Source organism: Leguminivora glycinivorella, chromosome 25 (assembly GCF_023078275.1).
Source record: "Leguminivora glycinivorella isolate SPB_JAAS2020 chromosome 25, LegGlyc_1.1, whole genome shotgun sequence".
Classification (NCBI taxonomy): domain Eukaryota; kingdom Metazoa; phylum Arthropoda; class Insecta; order Lepidoptera; family Tortricidae; genus Leguminivora; species Leguminivora glycinivorella.
Window position 1 is genome coordinate 7,190,654 of NC_062995.1, and position 25,844 is coordinate 7,216,497.

Here is a 25,844-nt window from a genome sequence, read left to right on the forward strand (position 1 = left end):
TGACTAGCCGTCCTTTTTCAAAAATAGCATTACGTCGTTTTCCACAGGCTTTCGAACGGCGAATTCGTGCGTTCTAAATTCAAAAATTGATCCCCTGGCAGTGAATGTGTTAAGTTTTAAGTTTTTAAACGCTATTTGTCAAATCACAGTTGTTGCCTAAACATGGCGGTGACCTCTTCAACGGTCTTGTTCTTCGTTTCTGGAACCTTCATGCTGATAAAGATGATGAATAGAAGTTGGAAGATCGCGAAAATTACGAACACGTACGCTTTTATCACCAACTGGAAAAGATGGAGTTTATTAATGAAATAGACTAAAATGTAAAGACACTGACATGACATAATATTAAACATGTAAAATCGGGTAACTCACGTAAAATAGTCGGGATACCATGGACATCGCGCGTGCTCGATGAAAATGCTCCCCGTTACGGAGCGAAACATGTCGAGCGATCTTCGACAATTTTACGTGAGTTACCCTATTTTACATGTTTAAGGCTCCCCACAGACAGTCTTAAAAATTCATAATCTTAAAAAAAACTTGTATGCAATCTGACAGTTCAAACTGACACTGACAAGACACTGACAGATCTGAACTGTCAGATTGCATACAAGTTTTTTTTAAGATTATGAATTTTTAAGACTGTCTGTGGGGAGCCTAATATAGAACACCAGAGAATAAGCATCGCCATTCAGCGAGGCAATGCGGCCAGCTTTTTGGGCACGCTGCCTGTTGGTGGCGACTTGCAGGGTGTTTTTGAGTTGTAGGTGTGTGTGTGTGTGTGTGTGTGTGTGTGTTTTTTTTTAAGTATGTACTTTTAGGTTTAGTTTATTGACGATGCATGTTGCGGATTTTCCATTGTCTTACTTTTTGACGAAGCTTGTAGCTAATAACGGATTTTGTATTCAGTTGACGAAGCCTGCGTTGTGGATTTGAGAATATGGTCTCTGAATAAATTATTTCCTAGTGATATAGAACAATATGTGGTTACATATTTAGGAATACATATCATTTCGTTAATTACTAACCATTAAGTATACACGGTGCAACATAGAGAATAGAATAGAGAATTCATTTGCATACCACACATATCGTCACTACTTTTAAAAAATCTCGTATCTCACGCTGTTCCTCAAAGTTAAAACGCAGTAAGTCTATATGCATTCCATACATACTTACTACAATTTTCTTTTCATTGACAGACGAAGATACACGTTTTTTTAAAAGTAGTGACGATATGTATTACATACATGGACCCTGAGGGTGTAGCAAAGTACAAATGTGTCACTTAGGTACTAACTATATACTAATAATTATACAGTTTGCTTATTTATAATATTTATGATCAGAAGTACTATAAAACTACATTGTGTCATCATCTAAAAAATCTGCTATTTTGTAGTAACATTTATCCACCAGTATAGATTTAAGTAAGTCGGCTTATAAAGACTGAGTCTAACCAAACTGATTGGTGGACATCTAATATCACATAGGATCGAATATATACCTACCTATAGAGAATTACTGTGAAAAATGTTTAGTCACAGTGCATAGACTGTTATCTCGACCAAGGATGAAAACATTTAAACCTCAGTTTTGACAATATGGCTTATACTTAATTCTTAACTTGATATAAGTTAAAATTGTCAAATATTAATATTAGAGCCATCTTGCTGAGAACCAACGAAAGGCGTAGCGTAGCGCCATCTTGAGGACTATACTTCTTGATGGGTCCGAGGTAGGTTTTTTCTTAGACTATCTGTCTATCTATACGGAGTTATTGTCCCGGAGCTGTAAGTTCACATTTTTGACACATGACAGCGTCCACAAAACGTAAACTCGCGGGACTTAATGAAATTTTAAATAAAATCCTGTAATAATATTTGTAAAAATCAAGTAGGTACTTAAAAACAATATTTCGCTTACTTTAAAGATAATAAATAAATAAATAAATAATAAATAAATAAATAAATATTACAGGACATTCTTACACAGATTGACTGAGGCCCACGGTAAGCTCATGAAGGCTTGTGTTGTGGGTACTCAGACAACGATATATATAATATATAAATACTTATATACATAGAAAACATCCATGACTCAGGAACAAATATCTGTGCTCATCACACAAATAAATGCCCTTACCGGGATTCGAACCCGGGACCACGGCGTAGCAGGCAGGGTCACTACCGACTGCGCCAGACCGGTCGTCAAAACAATCTAACACATGTTACATTTTTGCGGATCTTCGTTAGTGAGTATTTTACGATATTCATTTATAACGCAGGATTTACTTATTATGTCATTTATCATTCATTTTTATTTTTAAACTAGTGCTGTGGCAAACTTTGTCATTTCGATTCAAATGACATTTCAGTAAGTTGATAGAAATCGTATATTTGTTTAAGCGCCTCCTTGTACATAGGGCCTAATCGATTCAACCAATTCGTAATTAATCGCTAGATTTGGCAAACGATACGTCTTAGCCACATCGCAATACTTCAAAATAAATGTGTCAAAAATGTGAACTTACAGATCTGGGACAATGTGCAGTTAACCAATTGGAACCCTAGGCCACTGTAGAACTATGTCATAGTGACGTTTCAGATTGTAAGAAATCTCTTACTGCTTGTCATTTTGACATGGTTGTACAGTGGCCTAGGGTTCCAATTGGTTGACTGTACATAGGGCCTAATCGATTCAACCAATTCGTAATTAATCGCTAGATTTGGCAAACGATACGTCTTAGCCACATCGCAATACTTCAAAACAAATGTGTCAAAGATGTGAACTTACAGATCTGGGACAATACGCATTTGGTGCTACTGCTCGTACTTACTTGAAGTGGGAGGAAAGTGAGGCCAACTAGGAAGTTGGCCGCCCAGTTGACTGTGACAGCCACTGACGCAGCCGCAGGCCTCGACGATTGGTTGAACAGCTCTGAAAGCATTCGTCATCATTATCATCCGAATGTCTGTTTTATACATTGAGCTCAAATACTACTCAAATAGGACACTTTTACACTACTTTTAGGCTTGTGCCGTTTCGTTCGTTGATCGGAGCGCTCCGATCTCGTTCAATCGCTCCCACGAACTAGTTCGCTCTTTTAGGTCTTTTGCTCATTTACTTCAGCCAGACCAGCGACCACTGCGGTCGGAAAGATCAGAACGAATGGGACCGAATAGTGTCAAAATGATACGAATAGTCCACAGATAGTAACATTCCGGGCCGAAAGGTTGTAAGTAACCGAAGTTTAATATGAAAACTTGACTTTTTTTGTTGCTCTGCTAAGTAGCTATCGCTCTCGGTCGGCGCAGTCACACATTCGTTCTCGATCCCAACCGCTCGCGCTCGCCGATCCTATACTGAACTAAATGAGCAAAGACCGATTCTCAGACCACGGTAAGATTCAGTTCATTTCGGTCATTGATGGGATTTTATTCCTAACAGTTCATAGTTCGTGAACGACACAAGCCTACTACTTATGGACAAAATTGTATCGCCATACCTAATAGGGAATTTGCCGATTCCCACCGGCTTGTCTAAAATGGATTACTAGTACCTAATGTAAAGAAAGGTTTCTTTTTGCTCAGTGTTGCCTAGCAGAAATGTTCACCAGCCGCCACTGCTAGGTAAGGTACCTACTTAAAATAAAATAATATAAAGAAACATTTTTGGAAATTATTAAATCCAATATCTACTTAATGAGTTGGATAGAGATAAGTTGGCCGTGACGTCCCAAGGGTCCCAACTCGACTTCATAATAAATTGACAATTCTTAAAAATAAGCTAATTTCAGTATAATGAGAAGCTAATTTCAGTATATTGTTAAAAGTGGCAATGAAACTTGAGCAGTTTCATGTGCTCTGCCTACCCCTTTTGGGAACCGAGGAGGTTATGTTGTATGGTTCTATGACGTACCAGTGACAAGGAACCAGGGTATGGAGCCGGGTCCCACGGCGAACATGACCACGAAGAGAATCACCAAAGCGATGCACGCGTACGGCATCCATGCGATTGACGTCTGCAACAATAAGATTATTGACAATATATATGCATTCAAAACTAGTTTATAAATCTTCTAAAACAGCAAGCTATAAGATTTCATAAAGATAAAAAGATAAGATAAAAATTGGTTTATTGCACATAAACACAAACATAATAGGCGAGACGACTTATTTATTTAAGTATTTATTTTTATTTTATATTTCCTCGCTTCATTGGAAGATATAATTATTAAGTTTACCTACATATTGTAGTTTATTTAATCTACTGGCAACATATTGCACGCTTATTTTATATCGATCGAACTTCGCTTGCGAAGCTCGTTTGATCATATATTATTTATTTAATTAGTCCGTCAGTTAATTAGATTATCAAAGAATTTTATGGCCGCTGTACACACATGGCCAACAGTTCCACCAACCCCCTTGGCCATGTGTGTAGAGGGCTACTTGGCCGTAAGTTGGCAGTTGGCGCTTGCGCTTGCCGGCCAACCGATTCGTGTCGGTTTTTTGTCCACACATCAAAGGATCTTGGCGCCAATGGCCAACTGCGTTTACACGTTGGCGCTTCATTCAGTTGGTCGTCAGCCGTCAGAGAGGACAGTAGTGATATATTTACGAAAATAATAAGTTTATCTATGCCAATAATAGTGTAGATTTTAGGAAATAAAATAACCTTGCAAATGTTTAATGTATTTCCTAAAAAAGATAAATGTTCTTATCAGAATATTCAAAAAATTGTTAATATTGCAAATAATTTAATTTTACTACGGGGTTATTATTTTTTAATATTTTTTTTCTGACAACGTCTATGACCAAGAATTTCCTAGATTTTTTCATTCCACGTCCATCTTTCATGAAGAGCCAATGCCAAGTGATTGGTTCGCCAATGTGTAAACAGCGGCTCTTATCTTGGCCAAGGGGTTTCACAAAGGGCTGGTGGAACCGTTGGCCATGTGTGTACAGGGGCCATGAGACACGTATTTTTTCTTTTTTAATTAATTATTATAAATGGGCTTACTCTTGGCCACAGACTAGCCAAAGGCAAAGACGCGGCCTACGATGGAGTGAGCTCGCCCAGAAGATGCCTGTTCACTCTTGATTTGAAGGTTGCCAGGTTATATGAGCTCGGAAATATAGCCGCCAGCAAGGAATTTCACTCCTTGGCAGTTCGCATAAGAAAAGAAGAAGCAAAGCGCTTCGTGCGGATTCGGATTTTTTCTCGTAAACGAAAAATGACGACGGTACAGTGCGTCGAAGTTTCGCGTGACGTCACGCCTTGGTACAATTTTTACTTAGAAGTCACGTCACAAGCCCCCACTCCGGAACTTTGATGCTCTATATCTTTGTATTTTTCATTAATTATAAAAAGCGAAAAATATGTGTTCAGTATTTTTGGACGATCTAAGTGACGGACTAAGCAGAATGCCATTTTTTATGTAGTCGTCATCCCTGTTGTTGAAGGATAAGTTTACGTTGATTTGTGCATGTAGAGAGAGGTATTTCATTTGTCAAGTAGTTTTCCCCAACAGATATTAGGCACTCGTGATAGATACATCATAACTCATAACACGCTTAGATTTTTGTAGGGTTAACAAAATGCGGCGTATAGAACGGCCCCGGGTTGCCCGTGTGGTGACGGGTTAAGAATTTCACCACCCCCTTTCTTCCCGTGGGTGTCGTAGAAGGCGACTGTGGGATATGGGTTAAATTGTGGCGTAGACGAGAGGCTGGCAACCTGTCACTGCAATGTCAGTTTCGTTTTCTTTCAATGCCTTATTTGCCAAGAGTGGCACTGAAACTTGAGTAGTTTCATGTGCTCTGCCTACCCCTTCATGGGATACAGGCGTGATTGTATGTACGAGTATGTATGTATGTATAGAACGGCAATAACAAAGTGAGTTTAAGTGACAATGTTACTGTCAGTAACTTTATATTGTCAGCAATATTTTTTTTTTATTGAATATTACCCACAAAACGTACTATTGTAAGATTGTAACTTTGACAACATACATTTTAGCCACGCCCCGTAGCCGAATGGCATTTCTCCGACGCGAAACGAAAACGAAACGCCTCGAAGGGTAGTCTGGTTCTGTCGCGCCAATATGCAAGAGCGATAGAGATAGATATCTACTAGCATTTCGTTTCGTAAGCGTTTGCGCCATTCGGCTACGCGGGCGCATTAGTAAAATTGTCAGCAATATTTTCCTCAATACCACATGTAGCATTGTCTTTATTAGGTACCAAGATAGACCTGATAATCACGTCACTATGCAACACACACCAGTTATCAGTCACCAGTACAAACCAAACAGTCATCGGCAACTTCAGTAAAATTGTCAGCAATATTTCCCACAATACTTACCACAACATTGCCGCTAATAACAAGACTGAGCTGATGAACAAGCCGCTAAAGTAAACACATACCTACACACATATCAATCTTCACAAGTATGAAGCTCACTGTCCATCTTCAGTAAAATTGCCAGCAATATTCCCCAGAATACATTACTATTCCTTGACGATCAGAATATACATTCGCATAGATTAACTTAGAATAATTTATATTATGAAATAAATAAATCTAAATCAATTACCACATATAACATTGCAGCTAATAACAATACAGAGCTGATAAACATGCCGCTAAACCCGAAGTGGAGTATAAGTGGTTTAGTAGAATTGTCAGCAATATTCCCCATAATACTTACCACATGTAACATTGCCGCTAGTAACAATACAGAGCTGATGAACATGCCGCTAAACCCGACGAGGAGTAGCGTCTTCCTGCCAGCTATCTCCACCAATACCAAGCTCACTACGGTCATCAGAACGTTCATGGCTCCTGTGCCTGTGAAAAAGTCATCAAGTTATTTACTCGTATTTATTTATCGTATGGCAAGTTTACAATCTTATAAGCGAATTTCAATTTAAATATAGCATTTCGTAAATAATCGATACCGTCGCTGCTGAGTGAGAAAATTTGAAGTTTGGTCGTTTTACGACAAGCAACAATCAAAGCCCGTCTGAGGGTTGACGTGACGGTAGCGAATATATAATAATATAACATCACTGTTAATAATATGCTTAGTAACAATGCTCTGCTTAACATAGATAAATATTATAAATAATACATTAAAGCACTTGCACCAACGAAAATAGTGGGTTAACCCTGCATTTTCGTTGGTGCAAGTGGCCCTTAGTGGGTTAAACTTGGTCACATTGAGAGGGGTCTACTGTCTGTGACTATAGTTACATTAAGTATAAAGTTATCTTACAAGCAACTAACATTTTATTTGAAATCACTTATAGTGATTTCAAATATAGAAAAAAAAAGATAAGTATTATGCATTTACCATCTTATTCATAAAAAAGTTACTGAACTGATTAGTCAAAAAGTGTTTTGTTCCTTTCTCACAGATACATTAGTCATCACGAAAGAAAGGGACAAAACTACATTTTTATAAATAATAACCCCCTGATAATAAATCAGCTTACCCAAAGTAGCATACTGTGAATAAGGAGGCTTAAGGCTAGCCTGAGAGAAGATGTCAGTAGAATAGAACATAACAGCGTTTATGCCAGACAACTGCTGGGCAACCATGACTGTCATGGCGATGAGGAGCGGTTGCCTTAGCTGGCGGTTGCCGAAGAGCTCGCGGAGTGTGACTTTCTTGCTCACTTTGTTCTTTTCCGCCTCCTGGAAATGACAATTGTTGTGTCAATGTGGGAAATACTGCCAATGTTACTGGCAATATTTTTGTGTCAGGTTTTTCGATAATGTTACGCGATTTGAGACTTGAGTCGACTTCATATTGTCAGTTAAACTGTAAAACGTTATTAGTGAGAAGGTTCGAGCTAATTTTGGCCTTATGGTAAGCGACAATGTGGTAGTTTTTACTTTAATAAATAAATAAATTTTTAATAAATAAATATTGGGGGACACCTTACACAGATCAACTTAACCCCAAACTAAGCAAAGCTTGTACTATGGGTGCTAAGCGACGATATACATACTTAAATAGATAAATACATACTTATATACATAGAAAACATCCATGACTCAGGAACAAATATCTGTGCTCATCACACAAATAAATGCCCTTACCGGGATTCGAACCTGGGACCGCGGCTCAGCAGGCAGGGTCACTACCGACTGAGCCAGACTTTACACTGACCTGGTGCATTTCTTCCATTTCGCCGTGAACAGCTACGTCACCCCTTAGCCAATTTAGAGCTGAAAATATAAAGAAAAACATCAATCAAACAAACATGTCAATGTGACATGGATGACAATTAATGCTGTGTTGTCTCGGGAAATATTGCCACTAGTGTCAGCAATAAGGCCTGATGTAGACGGCGTGCGAACTCGCATGCGATTTTAGATACATTACGGGCTGTTGAGGGTACATATAATTTTGCACAGCCTTCAAATACCGCAATGTAATAAAACTCGTATGCGAGTTCTCGTACCGTCTAAATGGGCCTTAAGTATAAATTTAATCTAATGGAATGAAATCTTAACTAAAAAACTGAGTGGAAGTATTCAGTTTTTAGGATATTGATTTACAAATAACTACATAACCGCGAAAATCATCTTAAATTATAAGTTACAAAGAACAATTCAAATAAATAATTATTCATAAGACATGATTTTAGTATTTTAGTACGTTGGCGCCTTTATACACATTTTGAGTAAACCAACACCAGACACAGCGAATATGGTGTAAAGGTTGGCGGACGCTATTCTTAACAATATAGTACATTACATCAGAGGCCGGGAAAATGAGGATTTCCGGCCAAGTGGCTATATATCGGGAATCCGTTTTCACGCCGAGGCATGTATAGTGCTTTTCTCAAACATACAATGAAATAAAAAAAAAATGCTCTAAAGGACAATATTTTATAAAAAAAAGTTACTTTGCAGGCCTAGGCCTAAAAATAATATGAAATCCCTTTACAGTCCTCTCGAGTTGTTGCGCCCAAAAAGCGATACTTCCCAGCCCATTTTAAGGAACGTAAAGACAATATTTCATTGCATGTTTGAGAAAATGTAATTTGCGGGCATGAAAAGAGTAGACGGCCGATATGTAACTTTAAAAAAAAATATTCATGAGACATGATTTTAGTATGGTGGTAAATACTGTTGACAATACTATTAATTATTTTTAAAAACCGGGACTTAATCGCGTATAACTACATATTAAACTGACCTCCAACGTTTCAAGGACGGCGTTGTCCCCGTGGTCTCGGAGAAGACTGGCTTGAAATGACATCAACACCTTCTGACAGCCGCGCGAGTTTTTCGAACTACCCGCACTTGGTTTTGATTATCAACTTGAACTGTTATCGCACTAGGGATGTTACTCTGTCGACATACAACACTGACGATATTCGATTTAACGACTGTCGATATTATTTTCGGCTTACACTTATTAATGACAGGATTCCATGTGGATGAGATCCTAAAACCTTCGTCCCGATTGAAATTGCGATGTTTTTTGATTTCAATGGCTTCACGCACTTTTCTACTGTAGAAATGGCGTTCCGTGGAAAGGACTTTCAATCGGGACGAAGGTTTTAGGATCTCATCCACATGGAATCCTGTCCATCCATTAATAAGTGTAAGCCGAAAATAATATCGACAGTCGTTAAATCGAATATCGTCAGTGTTGTATGTCGACAGAGTAACATCCCTAGTGCGATAACAGTTCAAGTTGATAATCAAAACCAAGTGCGGGTAGTTCGAAAAACTCGCGCGGCTGTCAGAAGGTGTTGATGTCATTTCAAGCCAGTCTTCTCCGAGACCACGGGGACAACGCCGTCCTTGAAACGTTGGAGGTCAGTTTAATATGTAGTTATACGCGATTAAGTCCCGGTTATGAAAAATAATTATGTGTAATAATCGTGAAAGTTTAAATCAGTGTTTGACAATACTATTATTCAAAGGACGGTATTGGCATTATTTTCTCACAGTAGTTAGTGTCCATTACAATTGATTATTACATTATTAGTAATATTGGAGATTTATTTTTATTAGAAGGTACTGGTAACCTAGGGATTAGAGTTCATTCGGTAAGAGTAGCGGTAGGGTTCAAACCCCGGCTATTATGAGTTTTTCGAAACTTATGTGCGAAATGTCATTTGATATTTGCCTGTCGGTTTTCGGTGAACGAAAACATCGTGAGGAAACTGGACTAATCCCAATAAAGCCTTCGGGTTGGAAGGTCAGATAGCAGTCGCTTTCGTAAAAGTAGTGTCTACGCCAAATCTAGGGTTTAGTTGTCAAAGCGGACCCCAGTTTCTTACAAGCCGTGGTAAATGCCAGAATAATGCGAGGACGACGATGAATTGACTATTTATTACCTTCCTGCGCATGTAGTTCCCTTCCTTTATTCAACAGCAAGTACTTCGGAGACTCAGGACACAGTGGTAACGTCACGCTCTGTATGACGGCCGGTATAGCGCAGACGGCGAGCAGCCAAGGCCAGCCTTCCTCCGTTCCGAGGACTGAGGGCAAGCCGAGCCCTTGCGAGAGGAGAATGGAGATTGTGATGACTAGCTGGTAGACTGTGCCGATCTGGAAAATATATTCATGTTTTTTAGAGCGCCAATAACAAAACTTACGGTCTTTTTAGAATAGAATAGAATAGAAAATATTTATTTGGCATACAGATACATAATAAAAACAAGTACATAATACTTAATAACTAGTACACCAAATAGGATGCCACTCAGCGAATACCGTGTCTTATAGACGCGGCACTGGTTTTCAGGGCACCCAGAAAATTAATAACTAGGTTTTATAACTAAACAGAACGTATGATCACTTATACAGAAACTATGTTAGAGAAAATGTGTGTGTGTGTTAACCTACTGACAGAACATATTATTGTATTTATAAGTGTAAATGTAAATAAATGCAAATGTGGCCGCTTAGTGGTTAATCATTTAGTTGAGATTCAAGTAGATGCTGTTTAAGATTGTGCTTGAAAGAGGTAATGGATTTAATGGATTTCATATTTTCCAGTTAAATCTGTCTGGCGGATAAAAAATATCACTTTCTCTTTCTTTCATCTGCAAGAGGAAAGAGAGCGTGTTATTTTTAACTGACATATATCTTTAACTGGAGATTCTGAAACAGACCCTTGAACGAACATTTGATATTAGACAGTAATTATAGGTAAGCAGATAGATTTTGTTTTCATTTCATGTGCATAATGTTAACAGTTCAACACCAGAATTGTCAGCAATATTTTTCGGGAAATATTGCTGACAATCCATAGTATGTATGTCACTTTATAATTCATATTTTTCCATATTTATTATTATATCAGGATGTAAGTAATTTTGAAAAATTGAGTAATATTGTTACCTGGGTGGCTAGCCGAATGGCACAATCGCTCACGAAACGCTCACGAAACGAAGCGCTAGTAGATATCTATCTCTATCGCGCTTGCGTATTGGCGCGACAGAGCCAGCGGCGTATCGCTTTCGTTTGGCGTCGGAGAAATGCCATTCGGCTACGGGGCCTGTGATGCTATTTTGTAAATTGAAAACCGCCTGCGCGCAACCATGCGCTTTAATATGCATGGATTTTAGGCAAATAAGATTTTAATGTTGTGTTCATATAGTTAACTGTAACATCTGTATATTTAACTCACCGATCCTCGAAGAGACACTGGTGATATTTCGGACAAGTACAAGGGAGCTAGACCCGCGTTCAGGCCGCTGTTAATGCCGATGACTAATCTGGAATCAGATAAGATATATCAGAACACTTTGCTCGCAAAGGGCCACCAAAATATTCAACATAATAAAATCTGCACATTTTTAAATTAAAGGAAAAATGGAAAATACCTACTTATTAAAGTCTGTTTACAGTCTCAACCAATCCATGTGAAATAGTTATTTGTTATAATACGAGGGGGCAAAGTTGTATTTTAACGACGAGTGTGGATTTGAAAAACGAGCAAGTGAAAGGATTCTATAGTTGAACCACGAGCGAAGCGAGTGGTTCGAGAATAGAATCCTGAACTTGCGAGTTTTTTAACACACGAGAACTAAAATACATTTGCACCCGAGTGTAACACAAAACTTTTCCCATCACTAATAACGAGGAAACTACAACGCAAAAAATGCGTTTATCACTGCTTTCAGTAGTTTCACAGGTGGTAAATCATCTTTATTACTAGATTCACCTACTTTTATCAATTTTAAAGCAATGAATTTGACTTTATACAAGGTCAAATTACTTTACCCACTAGTGGATAAAATGCGTTTTTACCCGCTGGTATTAAAGGACAAAACGCGTGTTTCCGAGCTAGTGAGGGGAAAAAATCATTTTGAGTAATTCAGAATCTTTGTCTGCCTTACACAGTTCACAAGAGTTGAACCGTGTTCTTTTTTCAGTATTAAAAAATACAGACCTAACTATATAACGAAAGTTAGCTTCTACGAGTATAATTGTCATCTTGTTCTATAAAGTAATAGTATTTTATGCAACTGGTGGTTAAAAGAGGTCAAAAAAGGTGAGTAGCGTGGGTAACAATTTGAGGCGAAGCCGAAAATTGTTAATAAAGACGCCACGAGCATTTTTTGACTCAGTTAAACACCTTTGCATACAATACTTTTTCTACGACCAAGCACTTATTTTGAAAGAAAATTATAAATCAACAAATACCTACTTTCAGTCATCTTAGTTATCTAGTGGACCGCCTACCATTTTGAATATGCAGTTAGAGTGCAAACATGAAAATAAAACTGTCTATGGTATGGTTCTTTGAAGCCTGGCCACTAAGACGAATCGAGCCGAGTTGAATCGAGTTCTCATACATTTGAATGCGATTCGACGCGTCGCCAATTAACGCAGCAGAAAACGAAGGAGTCTCGACTCTGCGAATTGGTTTGTTAAGTTGGTAGCAATGTATTTACTGAACTGTAACAGCTATATCGTGCTACTTCTACTAAATGTTTTCAGGGTATAGACTAGATAGACTTGTCCTGACATCTTTTATGTAGGGTTTTTAAGTTCTATGCACGACCTTGTAACTCACGAATACAGTACGGGAGTAGAAAAAATGCGCTTACCGTCCAAGTATAAGAAGTTCCGCAGAATTGGCTACCTTTGCCGTCCCCTGGAACGCGGCTGACACAAACACGAGGGCGTTGTTGAGCAGCAGCCCCCCTTTTCGGCCAAATCTGTAAACAAATTATTAATCCATACTTACTAATAATACAGGGTGTAAACCTAATACGGGCGAACCTCTTAACGGTGGTGAGTATAGGACATAAAAAATGGAATTAGATAACTTTTACTTAAAATTGAAATATTTTTTTATCCATACAAATTAATTCGGCTCGCAACGTAATGCAAACACACTCGCGTTAAACGCTCGTTGACAGTTGTCATTGATTGTCATCGCAACCACGTTTACAGTACATTGCTGCTGGGATTTTTTTCAAAAATTCATTATGGGGTGAAAATTAAGAGTAACTCAAAAACACCTCTTAATTAATGATAACAATATTGAATTATATGCCTGGTTTCATTTATCGCCCTCATTACGTTTACGCGCTGTATAAATGGGAAAGCGTGTGCTTGTTTGACCGTCTTTCACGGCAAAATAGAACGGCGAATTGACGTGACGTGATTTGGGATGGAGAGTGACACAACACAGGATACTGTTTGTTTCTTTCTAGCTTTCACTTCGCTAAAATGGGGGGTGGAATTCTGTATGGAGTATTCCGCAATTTTCGAATTTAATGCGAATAAGATACCGCAACGATAAGTCTAATAGTAATGAACAGTTTCAAATATGGGAATATTGCTCAAATGTCAAACATGGAAATATTGCTCAAGTGCCAATAATATTGCCCTAAATTACCTGTCAGCAATAACGCCGGTCAGCATGCCCCCTATCATGCCTCCAACACAGTAGACAGACACTGCGACAGACCAGATGGTGGCCACCTTCGGTTCCTCTGTAGCTTTCATAGTTAGGTTGGTGCCTGACAGAGCGTCGAATTGTAGCCATCGGGACATCACCTGGAATTTAAAAAAAACAGTGTTTATGGTGTTGTTGTTTTTTCGCACTAGTTCGCAAAGCAATACATTTCTTGTTAGATCGAAAGTTCAAAGGACCATGCATAGTAAAAAATACGATATTTATGTGCGAAGATGTCTTATAATAATAAAAAAAAAATATCGCCACTCGTTTTACTTTTCACACTCGCTACGCTCTCGTTCTCAACTTTTCAGTACGTGATACATGTATCCCCCTAAGTCCGTTTTCGCATTATCCGATCCGATATCGGATGATATTTAGCAATAATATGTAAATCCGTATATTATATTAACGTTATAACCAATTATATTTTGTATAGACTCGTGGATCCCACAGTCAAACTGTGTAAACAGTTTTGGGGGACATTGTATTTATTCTTATGTTCATGTAAGATGCTTATTCAATAAACAATTCAATTCAAACGTGCGAATGAAAAGTCCCATCGCTGTGTCTCGCTCCAATGTATGGCCGCCGCTCACCGCAGTCGCGCTTAGACCAATGTCGTGGCCGAGCCGTTAAGGTACCACCTATTATATTTGCGTGTTTGCTTACCATTTGTGGTGCATTGAGGACGCCAGTACTGTATCCGTGTTGGAAGGCCGACCAGCAGGCTGAGGAGACCACGGCAAACGCCAGCCGCAGGTTCATTCCCTGTGACAAACAGACAACACAATTTTGTTTAAACTTTCACGATTATTAGTGTGTATAGTTTCCTTGCTATAGTGAGGGGAAAAGTTTTGTGTTACATTCGGGTGCAAATGTATTTTACTTCTCGTCTGTTAAAAAACTCGCAAGTTCAGGATTCAATTCTCGAACCACTCGCTTCGCTCGTGGTACAACTATAGAATCCTTTCACTTGCTCGTTTTTCAATTCCACACTCGGCGTTAAAATACAACTTTGCCCCCTTGTATAACAAATAACTATTATTAACCGGGACGAGTGGAAATGTAAGGGGGAGGCCTTTGCCCAGCAGTGTAACATTAGTAGACTTGTAATAATAATAATTGTGAGGCTAATCGAGAAGGACAAGTCCAGTAAGTACCTAGACTTGGCTTACGAGATAACCGCCATGTGGGATGTTGATTCGACGATCATTGTCCCGATAGTCGTTTCAGCGAACGGTCTTATAGCGAAGAGTCTCGACCAACATCTCGAGAGACTCTCGCTAGGTGGCTGGATCAAGGGTCAGATGCAGAAGGCGGTGATCTTGGACACGGCGCGGATAGTCCGACGGTTCCTCTCTCTGCAGCCCTAACCACCGGCAGCTTGGGCCCTGCCCCGCTGCTGGCGGCACCCTAGGTTAGGTTTTTTATAATGTGTTTATATATTTTGTATTATTTTGTATGTGGTTTTGTATTTTACTTTTATAATCATATTATAAAAATACCTAGCCTAAGAATTGAAATGAATAAAGAGAATAATAATTGTGAGGCTAATAGCACGCATTATAAGAAAATATATAAAAAAAAGTAATAGCTCCTTCTGGGGATCGATTTTTGAATTTTGAATTTCGAACGCAGGAATTCGCCGTTCGAAAGTCTGTGGAAAACGACGTAATGCTATTTTTGAAAAAGGACGGCTAGTAATTTTAAAACTAGTGGTAATGACCACTCGTTTTCTATTCTGTTAGTAGAATTTAAATCACTAGTAGTGGAGATATTAGCATACTATAATATCGTATAGGTATTGAACTAATTTCACGAAATCCAATGGCCGAGATTCAGAAATCGGCCCCCTGTACCCTCGGCCATAGTACGGGTCTATTGTGAGTGGTGAGTCAGATGTGACTCATCTCATAGCATATGTAAATAAAGTTACCAAGTGGTCTGCGCTATTAGGGTTCCTTACAAGGGTTTCTTACCATTATGTGCGTCCCTATCGCACTTAAAAATAGTGCGAGGAGGACGGACTGACGTGACGTAATACGTGTTATCATGCGACCGTGCTTGCCCGCCTGATGGCAAAAGCAAGCTGGTTCTAAGGCCGTTTTCACATTATCCGATCCGATATCGGATGTCGGACCGACATCCTACATCCGATAAACGCTTCCGATAGTGTCGGATGTCGGTCCGATAAAACGCATTGTTCCAAATCAATGAAGTATGATTTTGTATCAAATAATATTTAAAAAATGTTTTATATTTAACAATTATAAGCACTATATCCTAAATATTATATTGTAAAATTAAAATAACGAGCATAAAAAATACTCAGAGTGTCAGGCAAAATAAATAATTTTACATTCAACTATATCTACTAAAAGATGAAAAAACTAGTATCCGCAATTCGGACCGATGCATTACAACCTTCTTTTTTCCATGGAAATTGTCAACTATTTTGAATTTCGCAAAGACCTTTACAGGGGACAGCTCAATCACATTTTTTGCCATACGAAATTAAACCTTATTACTGAAACAGAAAGTCGATCGTATCAGACTAGCGAAAACGGTCCACATGAGAGGGCATTGTTTGGGCTGGTGTCCCTCTCGCACGTGTTGCCAGTGTTAATGAGGTTCCCATATTAGTAGTATTTTTATCTGTATATTACCTGACTTTATAACTTCTTATTTTATTTTAATGTTATATTCAAACTAGGGTTTCGATATATTTCAAAAAATTTGAAAATAATTATAATGTAATTATTTTGATGCCAGAAAATCAAAGATTTGTATAATTAAAAAATACTTTCAATTGGGTGTCAGTAGATTTTGTAGTAACTTTGAAAATTGACTGGTATCCCCAATTTATGACAGTGATGGCGTCACTGAATAATGTTGACATTGTCAGCAAGTGCGAGAGGGACACCAGCCCAAACAATTACCTCTCATGTGGACACACTTTTTGACCTAACTAAACAATCTAGTTTAATAATTCTAAATCTATGGAATTTCGATCATTAGCAGCTGTTTAATAGACGCCATTTTTTCACACATACTACTACAAACGGATACATACATTATATACGCACACAAACAAATATTATCGGCCGACAACTGGCGGGGGGGTCCGGCATGCCAAAAAATGTCGGAAGCGTCCTGCCAATATCGGCAGTTCGATGGTGCCTCGGACAAAAACTGTTGTAGGAAAGTGCCATCGGCATTAAATCCGCAATTTTTGCGTTTTATATCGTTTTTAGGGTTCCGTAGTCAACTAGGAACCCTTATAGTTTCGCCATGTCTGTCTGTCCGTCCGTCCGTCCGTCCGTCCGTCCGTCCGTCCGCGGATAATCTCAGTAACCGTTAGCACTAGAAAACTGAAATTTGGTACCAATATGTATATCAATCACGCCAACAAAGTGCAAAAATAAAAAATGGAAAAAAATGTTTTATTAGGGTACCCCCTACATGTAAAGTGGGGGCTGATATTTTTTTTCATTCCAACCCCAACGTGTGATATATTGTTGGATAGGTATTTAAAAATGAATAAGGGTTTACTAAGATCGTTTTTTGATTATATTAATATTTACGGAAATAATCGCTCCTAAAGGAAAAAAAAGTGCGTCCCCCCCCTCTAACTTTTGAACCATATGTTTAAAAAATATGAAAAAAATCACAAAAGTAGAACTTTATAAAGACTTTCTAGGAAAATTGTTTTGAACTTGATAGGTTCAGTAGTTTTTGAGAAAAATACGAAAAACTACGGAACCCTACACCGAGCGTGGCCCGACACGCTCTTGGCCGGTTTTTTTTTAGTAATAGTGATCTATTAAATACATAAATGAAGACCTGGAAGCGCATAAATCTTACATTTTACATCCTTCCTACATCCGATATCGGATCGGATAATGTGAAAATGGCCTAGCCAGAGACGTTAAAGTGCGTTTTCATATTTTCCAAACCGATAGTGGATGTAGGACCGATATCCAATATTATAAAGATCTCGGATCGGATAATGTGAAAACGCTATAAGGCTTATTACCTATTACAACTTTTTGTAGTTTTGTAATAATGCATTTTAAACTGAAATAAATGTCATATACAAAGAAAAAATGACCAAGGCCTCCAAGTGTCCAAAGCTGGATTCGAACCAGCGTCCTCAGCGTTATTTCAGTTTATAATTAAAATAGTAGTGTGTCTACTAAAATACAATAGTTATTTGTTATACAAGGGGGCAAAGTTGTATTTTAACGCCGAGTGTGGAATTGAAAAACGAGCAAGTGAAAGGATTCTATAGTTGAACCACGAGCGAAGCGAGTGGTTCGAGAATAGAATCCTGAACTTGCGAGTTTTTTAACACAAACACAAAACTTTTCCCCTCATTATAGCGAGGAGACTACAACGCAAAAAATGCGTTTATCACTGCTTCCAGTAGTTCCACAGGTGGTAAATCATCTTTATTACTAGATTTACCTACTTTTATCCATTTTAAAGCAGTTAATTTGATTTTATTCAAGGTCAAATTACTTTACCCACTAGTGAATAAAATGCGTTTTTACCCGCTGGTATTAAAGGACAAAACACGTGTTTCCGAGCTAGTGAGGGGAAAATTAAATTATTTTCTATGAGGATAATTTATTTTGTTCTAAGAATTAGCATGGCAGCGCCATCTCTCTTCGCTAACTCGTAATCACATGAGTTGATTCAGTTAGGAGATCGAACTAGTTTCAGTTCTACCTCAGAGATGGCCGGGGGCGCCTTAGCCTTCGATAATTGTATCATATACTTGAAAATTTCGACCCTTGCCACCGTCACCGAATGGCCGAGTGGTTTTGAGACATCCGTCGCGATAACGGAGGACGCTGGTTCGAATCCAGCTTTGGACACTTGGAGGCCTTGGTCATTTTTTCTTTGTATATGACATTTATTTCAGTTTATAATTAAAATAGTAATGTGTCTACTAAAATACAAATTAAATTATTTTCTATGAGGATAATTTAATTTGTTCTAAGAATAATGCATTTTTATATTCAATAATTATTAAATTAGAAATAAATATTGCTGAATGTGGACGTTGAAGTTACTTAGACAGACAATACAAAATTCCATCACATTTCTGTCCCTGGTGATATGTGAATAAATAGTACATTACATCAGAGGCCGGGAAAATGAGGATTTCCGGCCAAGTGGGTATATAGGATAGGGATAGGGATACGAGGCCGGGAATCCGTTTTCACGCCGAGGCATGTATAGTGCTTTTCTCAAACATACAATGAAATAAAAAAAAAATGCTCTAAAGGACAATATATTATAAAAAAAAAGGTTACTTTGCAGGTCTAGGCCTAAAAAATAATATCAAATCCCTTTACAGTCCTCTCGAGTTGTTGCGCCCAAAAAGCGATACTTCCCAGCCCATTTTAAGGAACGTAAAGACAATATTTCATTGCATGTTTGAGAAAATGTAATTTTTAACCCCCCACGCAAAAACGACGGTCTGTCTGTCTGTGTGTGTGTCTGTCCGTGGTATCGTAGCTCCCGAACGGATGAACCGATTTAGATTTAGTTTTTTTTGTCTGAAAGCTGAGTTAGTCGGGACTCGGGAGTGGTCTTAGCCATGTTTCATGAAAATCGGCCTACTATGTCGCGGTCGGGGGTTTTTTTCAAAATGTTCATGTTGTGGTTAAGTAGGTTATTTAGTTTTGTAATAATGCATTTATATTCAATAATTATTAAATTAGAAATAAATATTACTGAATGTGGACATTGAAGTTACTTAGATGACAGACAATACAAAATTGCATCACATTTCTTTCCCTAATATGTGGATGAAATATTTTTTTTTCGTGTTTTTGAACACAATTAAGGTAGGTAGGTATTCGAATAGAATTTTCCGTTTTTCACGCTAGGGTAATTTGTCGTTTAGCCTGTTTTAACATTGACCAAACTGGCCGTGAAGGCTATCCATAGGCATTTATAACTCATGGCATACTCCATAATTTCTATTCTTATCAGTAACCGCATAATTAAAATTATTCACTCTGACATTAAACACAAAATCACAGTTTTTTTACACATTATACTTATAGGTACTGTAATATGTGTAGGTACAGTCGACTACAAAGAGATGTAATATCCATTTTTTCACCTTATTGCATTGTATTAAGGTGAAAAAATGGATACATCTCTTTGTAGTCGACTGTATAGAGGATCGAGTATTAAAGAGAGTTACTGTCAAAGTAAAATGTGTAATCACAGTGCATAGACTGCCATCTCTCGACACAAGCTTAAAACTTTTGAACCTCAGTTTTGACAATTTGGCCCATATTCTGAGCTTGTTATGTTTTAAAATGTCAAATATTAATATTAGCGCCATCTAGCCGAGCGTACTCCAAAGGTGTATCGCCATCTAGCTCACCGTACCTTTTTCTGTATGGGGGTTGGGGTACGTTTTTTTCTTAGACTTTATCTGTCTATTGTAAGTAGGTACATAGGTAGGTACTTCGACGATCGGTCTGGCCTGGCGCGTAGTGACCCTGCCTGATACACCGCGGTCCCGGGTTCGAATCCCGCTAATGGCATTTATTTGTGTGGTGAGCACAGATATTTGTTCCTGAGTCATGGATGTTTTCTATGTATGTATTTGTATATTATATAATTATACCTACTCTAATTTCTCTAATACACTTATTGGAATCTATTTTGACATTTTTGATCATTATCGATAAAATAATTTATGAGTTATCCACAGAACCCTTCATTACGCGTGGCACGACTCGCACTTGGCCGATTTTTCCTTTTTTGTCTAAACATGGCCTGTGACGTAATCTTCGCACGGTCGGCTGAACTCGTTTACGTTCTTTATTTAAACTTTTTGCGCCGAAGGCAAAGGGCGTTGACCTTCGACAAACGGTTCATTTTTTTTTCACATTCAGAGGGAGGGAGAGAGAGAGAGATTCCCAGCAGAGTTAGTGTACTTACCTACTGCCGGAATTATCATGTTGTGTTACTTGTCTTGTGTCGTGTCCGATACCCGGAAGTAACCTGAGAATCCGTTGGGCATCGGAGCTGTGTCCATTACGCATGACAAATTAAAGAGGAACAAAACATCATTGTCTTTGATAAGTACAACATGGGTAGCGCCATAGATTAAATATAAGAAGATCTTACCATCCCATACATTAAAATGCGACCGCCTAAGAACGCGCATACACTACACCACACATAGATGGCGCCACAAAAGAATACCTTGCCCCGTAGCCGAATGGCATTTCTCCGACGCCAAACGAAAGCGATACGCCGCTGGCTCTGTCTGGCCAATACGCAAGCGCGATAGAGATAGATATCTACTAGCGCTTCGTTTCGTGAGCGTTTCGTGAGCGATTGTGCCATTCGGCTAGCCACCCAGGTCGAAAGCGTTTGTATGGAGAATTGACCCCTCCTGTATAGTCTTAACGCCAATCTACAAATAATCGATGGCAACAAAGCATTTTTTTTGGCGCCATCTATGTGTGGTGTAGTGTATGTGCGTTCTTAGGCGGTCGCATTTTAATGTGCGGGATGGTATGATCTTCTTATATTTAATCTATGGTAGCGCTTAGTCTTTTAATCCTTTTTATGAGATAAGAGGCAAACGATACGACCTTCAGACCTTCAAGAAAAGGGCGTACCTACACCCATCTTAAAGGCCGGTAACGCACCTCCAACACTTCTGGTGTTTCGGGTGCATGCGCGGATCCAGGGGGGGGGGGGGGGTCTGGGGGTCATGACCCCCCTGGAGCCTAAGTTGGCCATACAAATAGACCACGTGACCCCCCCCCTGGGGCCCCGGGCACGAAGCTGGATCCGCGCTTGTTCGGGTGGCCATGGGCGGCAGTGATCGCTTACCATCAGGCGACCTGTCTGCTCGTTTGCCTCCTATCCCATAAAAAAACGAGCAAACAGGTCGCCTGATGGTAAGCGAATTACAATATTCCCTTTTTTACGTTTTTCATAAGGTACCATCTTTGTTCTGGGGCCAAAAACAAACTGCCCTAACAAGTAACAAGAAATAAAATTACTTTTCTCAAACATGCAATGAAATATTGTCTTTACGTTTCTTAAAATGGGCTGGGAAGTATCGCTTTTTGGGCGCAACAACTCGAGAGGACTGTAAAGGGATTTCATATTACTTTTTAGGCCTAGGCCTGCAAAGTAACTTTTTTTTATAAAATATTGTCCTTTAGAGCATTTTTTTTATTTCATTGTATGTTTGAGAAAAGCACTATACATGCCTCGGCGTGAAAACGGATTCCCGGCCTCGTATCCCTATCCGTATATACCCACTTGGCCGGAAATCCTCATTTTCCCGGCCTCTGACGTAATGTACTATTCATAGAAAATATTTAAATTTGTATATTTAGGAGTACCTACCTCGATGTAATAATTCAACTAAATTGCAGGTATTGGAAGTTCTTCAGGCAAGTACGGTCGCGCGATAAATGATATCCCTATCTCTAGGTGCGATAGGAACGGCCAGATGTTTTATCATTTTTTCTACTCCCGTGTTGTTATTCGTCATTTACAGTGTCGTGCATAGATCGATAAAACCCTACATAAAAGATGCCCGCCCCCGCCCAGCGCCCCGCATTGTTAGGAAGCCTTTAAGGGATATAGCGTGGGTGCGCGGGGCGCCGGGGGCTGGCGGCGGCGGGGGGAGTGCGAGCGACAGGGTGAGTGCAGGAACAGAGGTGGCCGACAAGTCAAAATACAGGAAACAGTGTGAATTTCACGAAAGTTGTTCAAGAAAATTATTAAAAACTAAGCGCATGGTCGTAGAAAAAGTATTGTATGCAACGGCGTTTAACTGAGTCAAAAAATACTCGTGGCGTCTTAATAACAATTTTCGGCTTCGCCTCAAATTGTTCCCCACGCCACTCGTCTTTTTTGACCTCCTTTAAACGCCTCCTGAACTCTTTCGGAAAACAGGAAAACATGATTCAAAACATACGTTTGGAATAAAAAAACATTTGCATAACATATGCTAAAATATTTTTAGCATAACCTACATTGTTCATGCAAATCTTGTGATCTTTCAGGTCTTTCCCGACAGGGGGCAAGATTTCGTCAATATTTACAGATACACAGCATATGGAGCTCAAGCAGTATATTAAGTATTCTTATGGCGTTAACCTATTTGAGTTTAGCTCCTGCGGGCCGATTTTTAAGTCTCACGCGTTCGAATTCAGAAAATTGTCACTGAAAATAATAGGCAAGTCACCGTTTTCAACCGGTATTTTAGTGACAGTGAGACTCAAAAATCGGCCCCCTGGGGCTGATTTTTGAATCTCGAACGCATGAATTCGCCGTTCGAAAGTCTGTGGAAAACGACGTAATGCTATTTGTGGGAAAAGGACGGCTAGTAATGTTAAATCTAGTGGTAATGACTACTCGTTTTTGATCCTATTAGTAGAATTTAAATCGCTAGTAGTAGAGATATTATTGAACGAAATTCACGAAATCGAATAGTCGACATTCAAAAATCGGCCCCCTGCACCAGTCTAGGCTTTTTTCAAGGATCAGGGTTCTTTATTCAGTTTTTAAGCACTCGCCACATCCGCATATGATAATGATGATTGAAATTAACCCTATCTGAGCCACACATTTGCTTATACGGGTAGAGCATTTTTACATTATCCGATCCAATATCGGATGTAGGAAGGATGTCAAAGGCAATGATGGCGCCTTTATAATGTATAGGATATCGGTCCAACATCCGACTTACTGATAATACATTCAATAGCAGACAAAAAAAATTGAAAAAACCCCCGACACAGTAAACCGATTTTCATGAACCATGGCTAAGAACACTCCCGACTAACTCAGCTTTCAAACAGAAAAAACTAAATCTAAATCGGTTCATCCGTTCAGGAGCTACGGTGCCACAGACAGGCACACATACAGACAGACACACATACAGACAGACAGACAAACAGGCAGACAGACACGTCAAACTTCTAACACCCCGTCGTTTTTGCGTCGGGGGTTAAAAATGGCGCAATTGGCGCACTACGTCAAAAACTGGATGTTACCTATGACCGCCCGCATATGGCGATGGCTTAGTCCGGCATCTGAGCAAAGTTCACGAGTACCCATGAGTACCAGGCGGGTTCTTGGTTGCGACTGTTACGAGTGTTAAAATACTGGTCACGATAATTATGCTACACAGTAGCTATCAGTATGTAAACATAAGAGATTAGGAAGACACATTCAGGACAAAGTCTTCTGTTTGCCCAATTTATATAACGGTAATAAAACTAATAAACTAAAGGCACACCTCGGACACTGGCTATCAAATATATGAAAGAGGCGCGTTCCTAACACACATTCTAAGCTCGTGTAGGTGAACGCGTACCATGCTTGTATGAGTGAAATATGACAAGCCGACTGTTCGCGTTTTTGACAAGCGGTAACTAAGGTAACCGAGAGGGGGTGGGCGGCACTTTCAGCAGGGAGCGGGAGTGGCCATACTGTACGATAGTACTCTTTATTATACTGTGCCTTTGTTCTCCCGGCTCTCAATTCTTAATCGATTTTGTGAATGACCGTCTAAAGTAAGTGTATTTTCACATTATCCGATGCCATATCGGACCGACATCCCGTATAAGTGTTTTCAGTACAGATGGTGTTTTTTTTACGCACTAGTGCGAGAAGTGGTTCATTATATGCCAGGTCGAAACTTCGGAGGGCCACCTGTACTGAAAAACGTCATACTATACACGTGCAAAAAGGAAATTCGTAGCTCGTGTCAATTTAAAACACTCCCTTCGGTCGTGTTTTAATTTATCGCCACTCGTTTCGAACTTCGTTTTTTTCGCACTTGTATCGTAATGTACTATAAAGGCGCCATTGATTTTTGCCATCAGACCGTATAATGTGAAAACGTTCTAACGATATGAGCGATAAAATCAAGATAACTAACCTACCTAACCACAAAATTAAAATTTTGAAATAACCCCCGACTGCGACACAGTAGACCGATTTTCATGAAACATGGCTAAGAGCACTCTTGACTAACTCAGCTTTCAGACAAAAAAAACTAAATCTAAATCGGATCATCCGTTCGGGAGCTACGATGCCACAGACAGACACACACACAGACAGACAGACAAACAGACAGACAGACACGTCAAACTTATAACACTCCGTCGTTTTTGCTTCGGGGTTAGAAATAAAATCATTAGGTAAATAAACAAGCAAAGTCAAGGGAAAAACAAAACGTAGATCAGAAGTCGCGCCAAAGTAATCCAAAAATAACAGAAATTAACACCGATAACTTTTTACACGACGTTTTAAATCGTGTTATCCGGTAAATAAAGTTCATACTGGTATGTTTTTTTTTTTTTTTTTTTTTATGGGATAGGAGGCAAACGAGCAGACAGGTCGCCTGATGGTAAGCGATCACCGCCGCCCATGGACACCCGAAACACCAGAGGTGTTGGAGGTGCGTTGCCGGCCTTTAAGATGGGTGTACGCTCTTTTCTTGAAGATTTGAAGGTCGTATCGGTCCGGAAATACCGCAGGCGACAATTCATTCCACAGTTTAGCTGTGCGGGGCAGGAAGTTTCTGGAGAAACGCACAGTTGAGGACTGCCACGTATGTTACGTATTTGCCCTATATTTCTACCGTTTCGGTTGCTTTTCTTGGCTTTCTGGCCCTTGGCTGTTATTTAACAAAAAAAATATTTATTTCTTTATTTACATGAACATATATATCAGTGTTTTTCAAAGTGTGGGTCGCGACCCCCAGGGGGGTCGCGGCATCTATCCAAGGGGGTCGCGAAGTTCAGCTTTATGATAAACTGGTTACGTTTTTTTTAACTTAAAAAAGTCAAATTCTTGAAAATTAAAAGGTTAACCT

The 25,844-nt window shown here is 39.2% G+C and overlaps 1 protein-coding gene across 1 annotated transcript in view; it reads right to left on the reverse strand.

Annotated features, from left to right (window-relative positions):
• Positions 1–5: 5 nt before the first annotated feature.
• The window catches only part of LOC125239190 (solute carrier family 2, facilitated glucose transporter member 1-like), a 41,196-nt gene continuing 15,357 nt past the window's right edge, over positions 6–25,844 (reverse strand). Inside the window, exons 2-12 of the mRNA XM_048146706.1 lie at positions 14,624–14,722; positions 13,892–14,052; positions 13,095–13,205; positions 11,669–11,756; positions 10,371–10,584; positions 8,183–8,241; positions 7,503–7,704; positions 6,716–6,855; positions 3,922–4,024; positions 2,840–2,940; positions 6–281 (exon numbers count right to left, since the gene is read on the reverse strand). Of these exons, the coding sequence (XP_048002663.1) occupies positions 144–281; positions 2,840–2,940; positions 3,922–4,024; positions 6,716–6,855; positions 7,503–7,704; positions 8,183–8,241; positions 10,371–10,584; positions 11,669–11,756; positions 13,095–13,205; positions 13,892–14,052; positions 14,624–14,722 (1,416 nt within the window). The 3' untranslated portion in view covers positions 6–143. The remainder of the gene's footprint in view (positions 282–2,839; positions 2,941–3,921; positions 4,025–6,715; positions 6,856–7,502; positions 7,705–8,182; positions 8,242–10,370; positions 10,585–11,668; positions 11,757–13,094; positions 13,206–13,891; positions 14,053–14,623; positions 14,723–25,844) is intronic.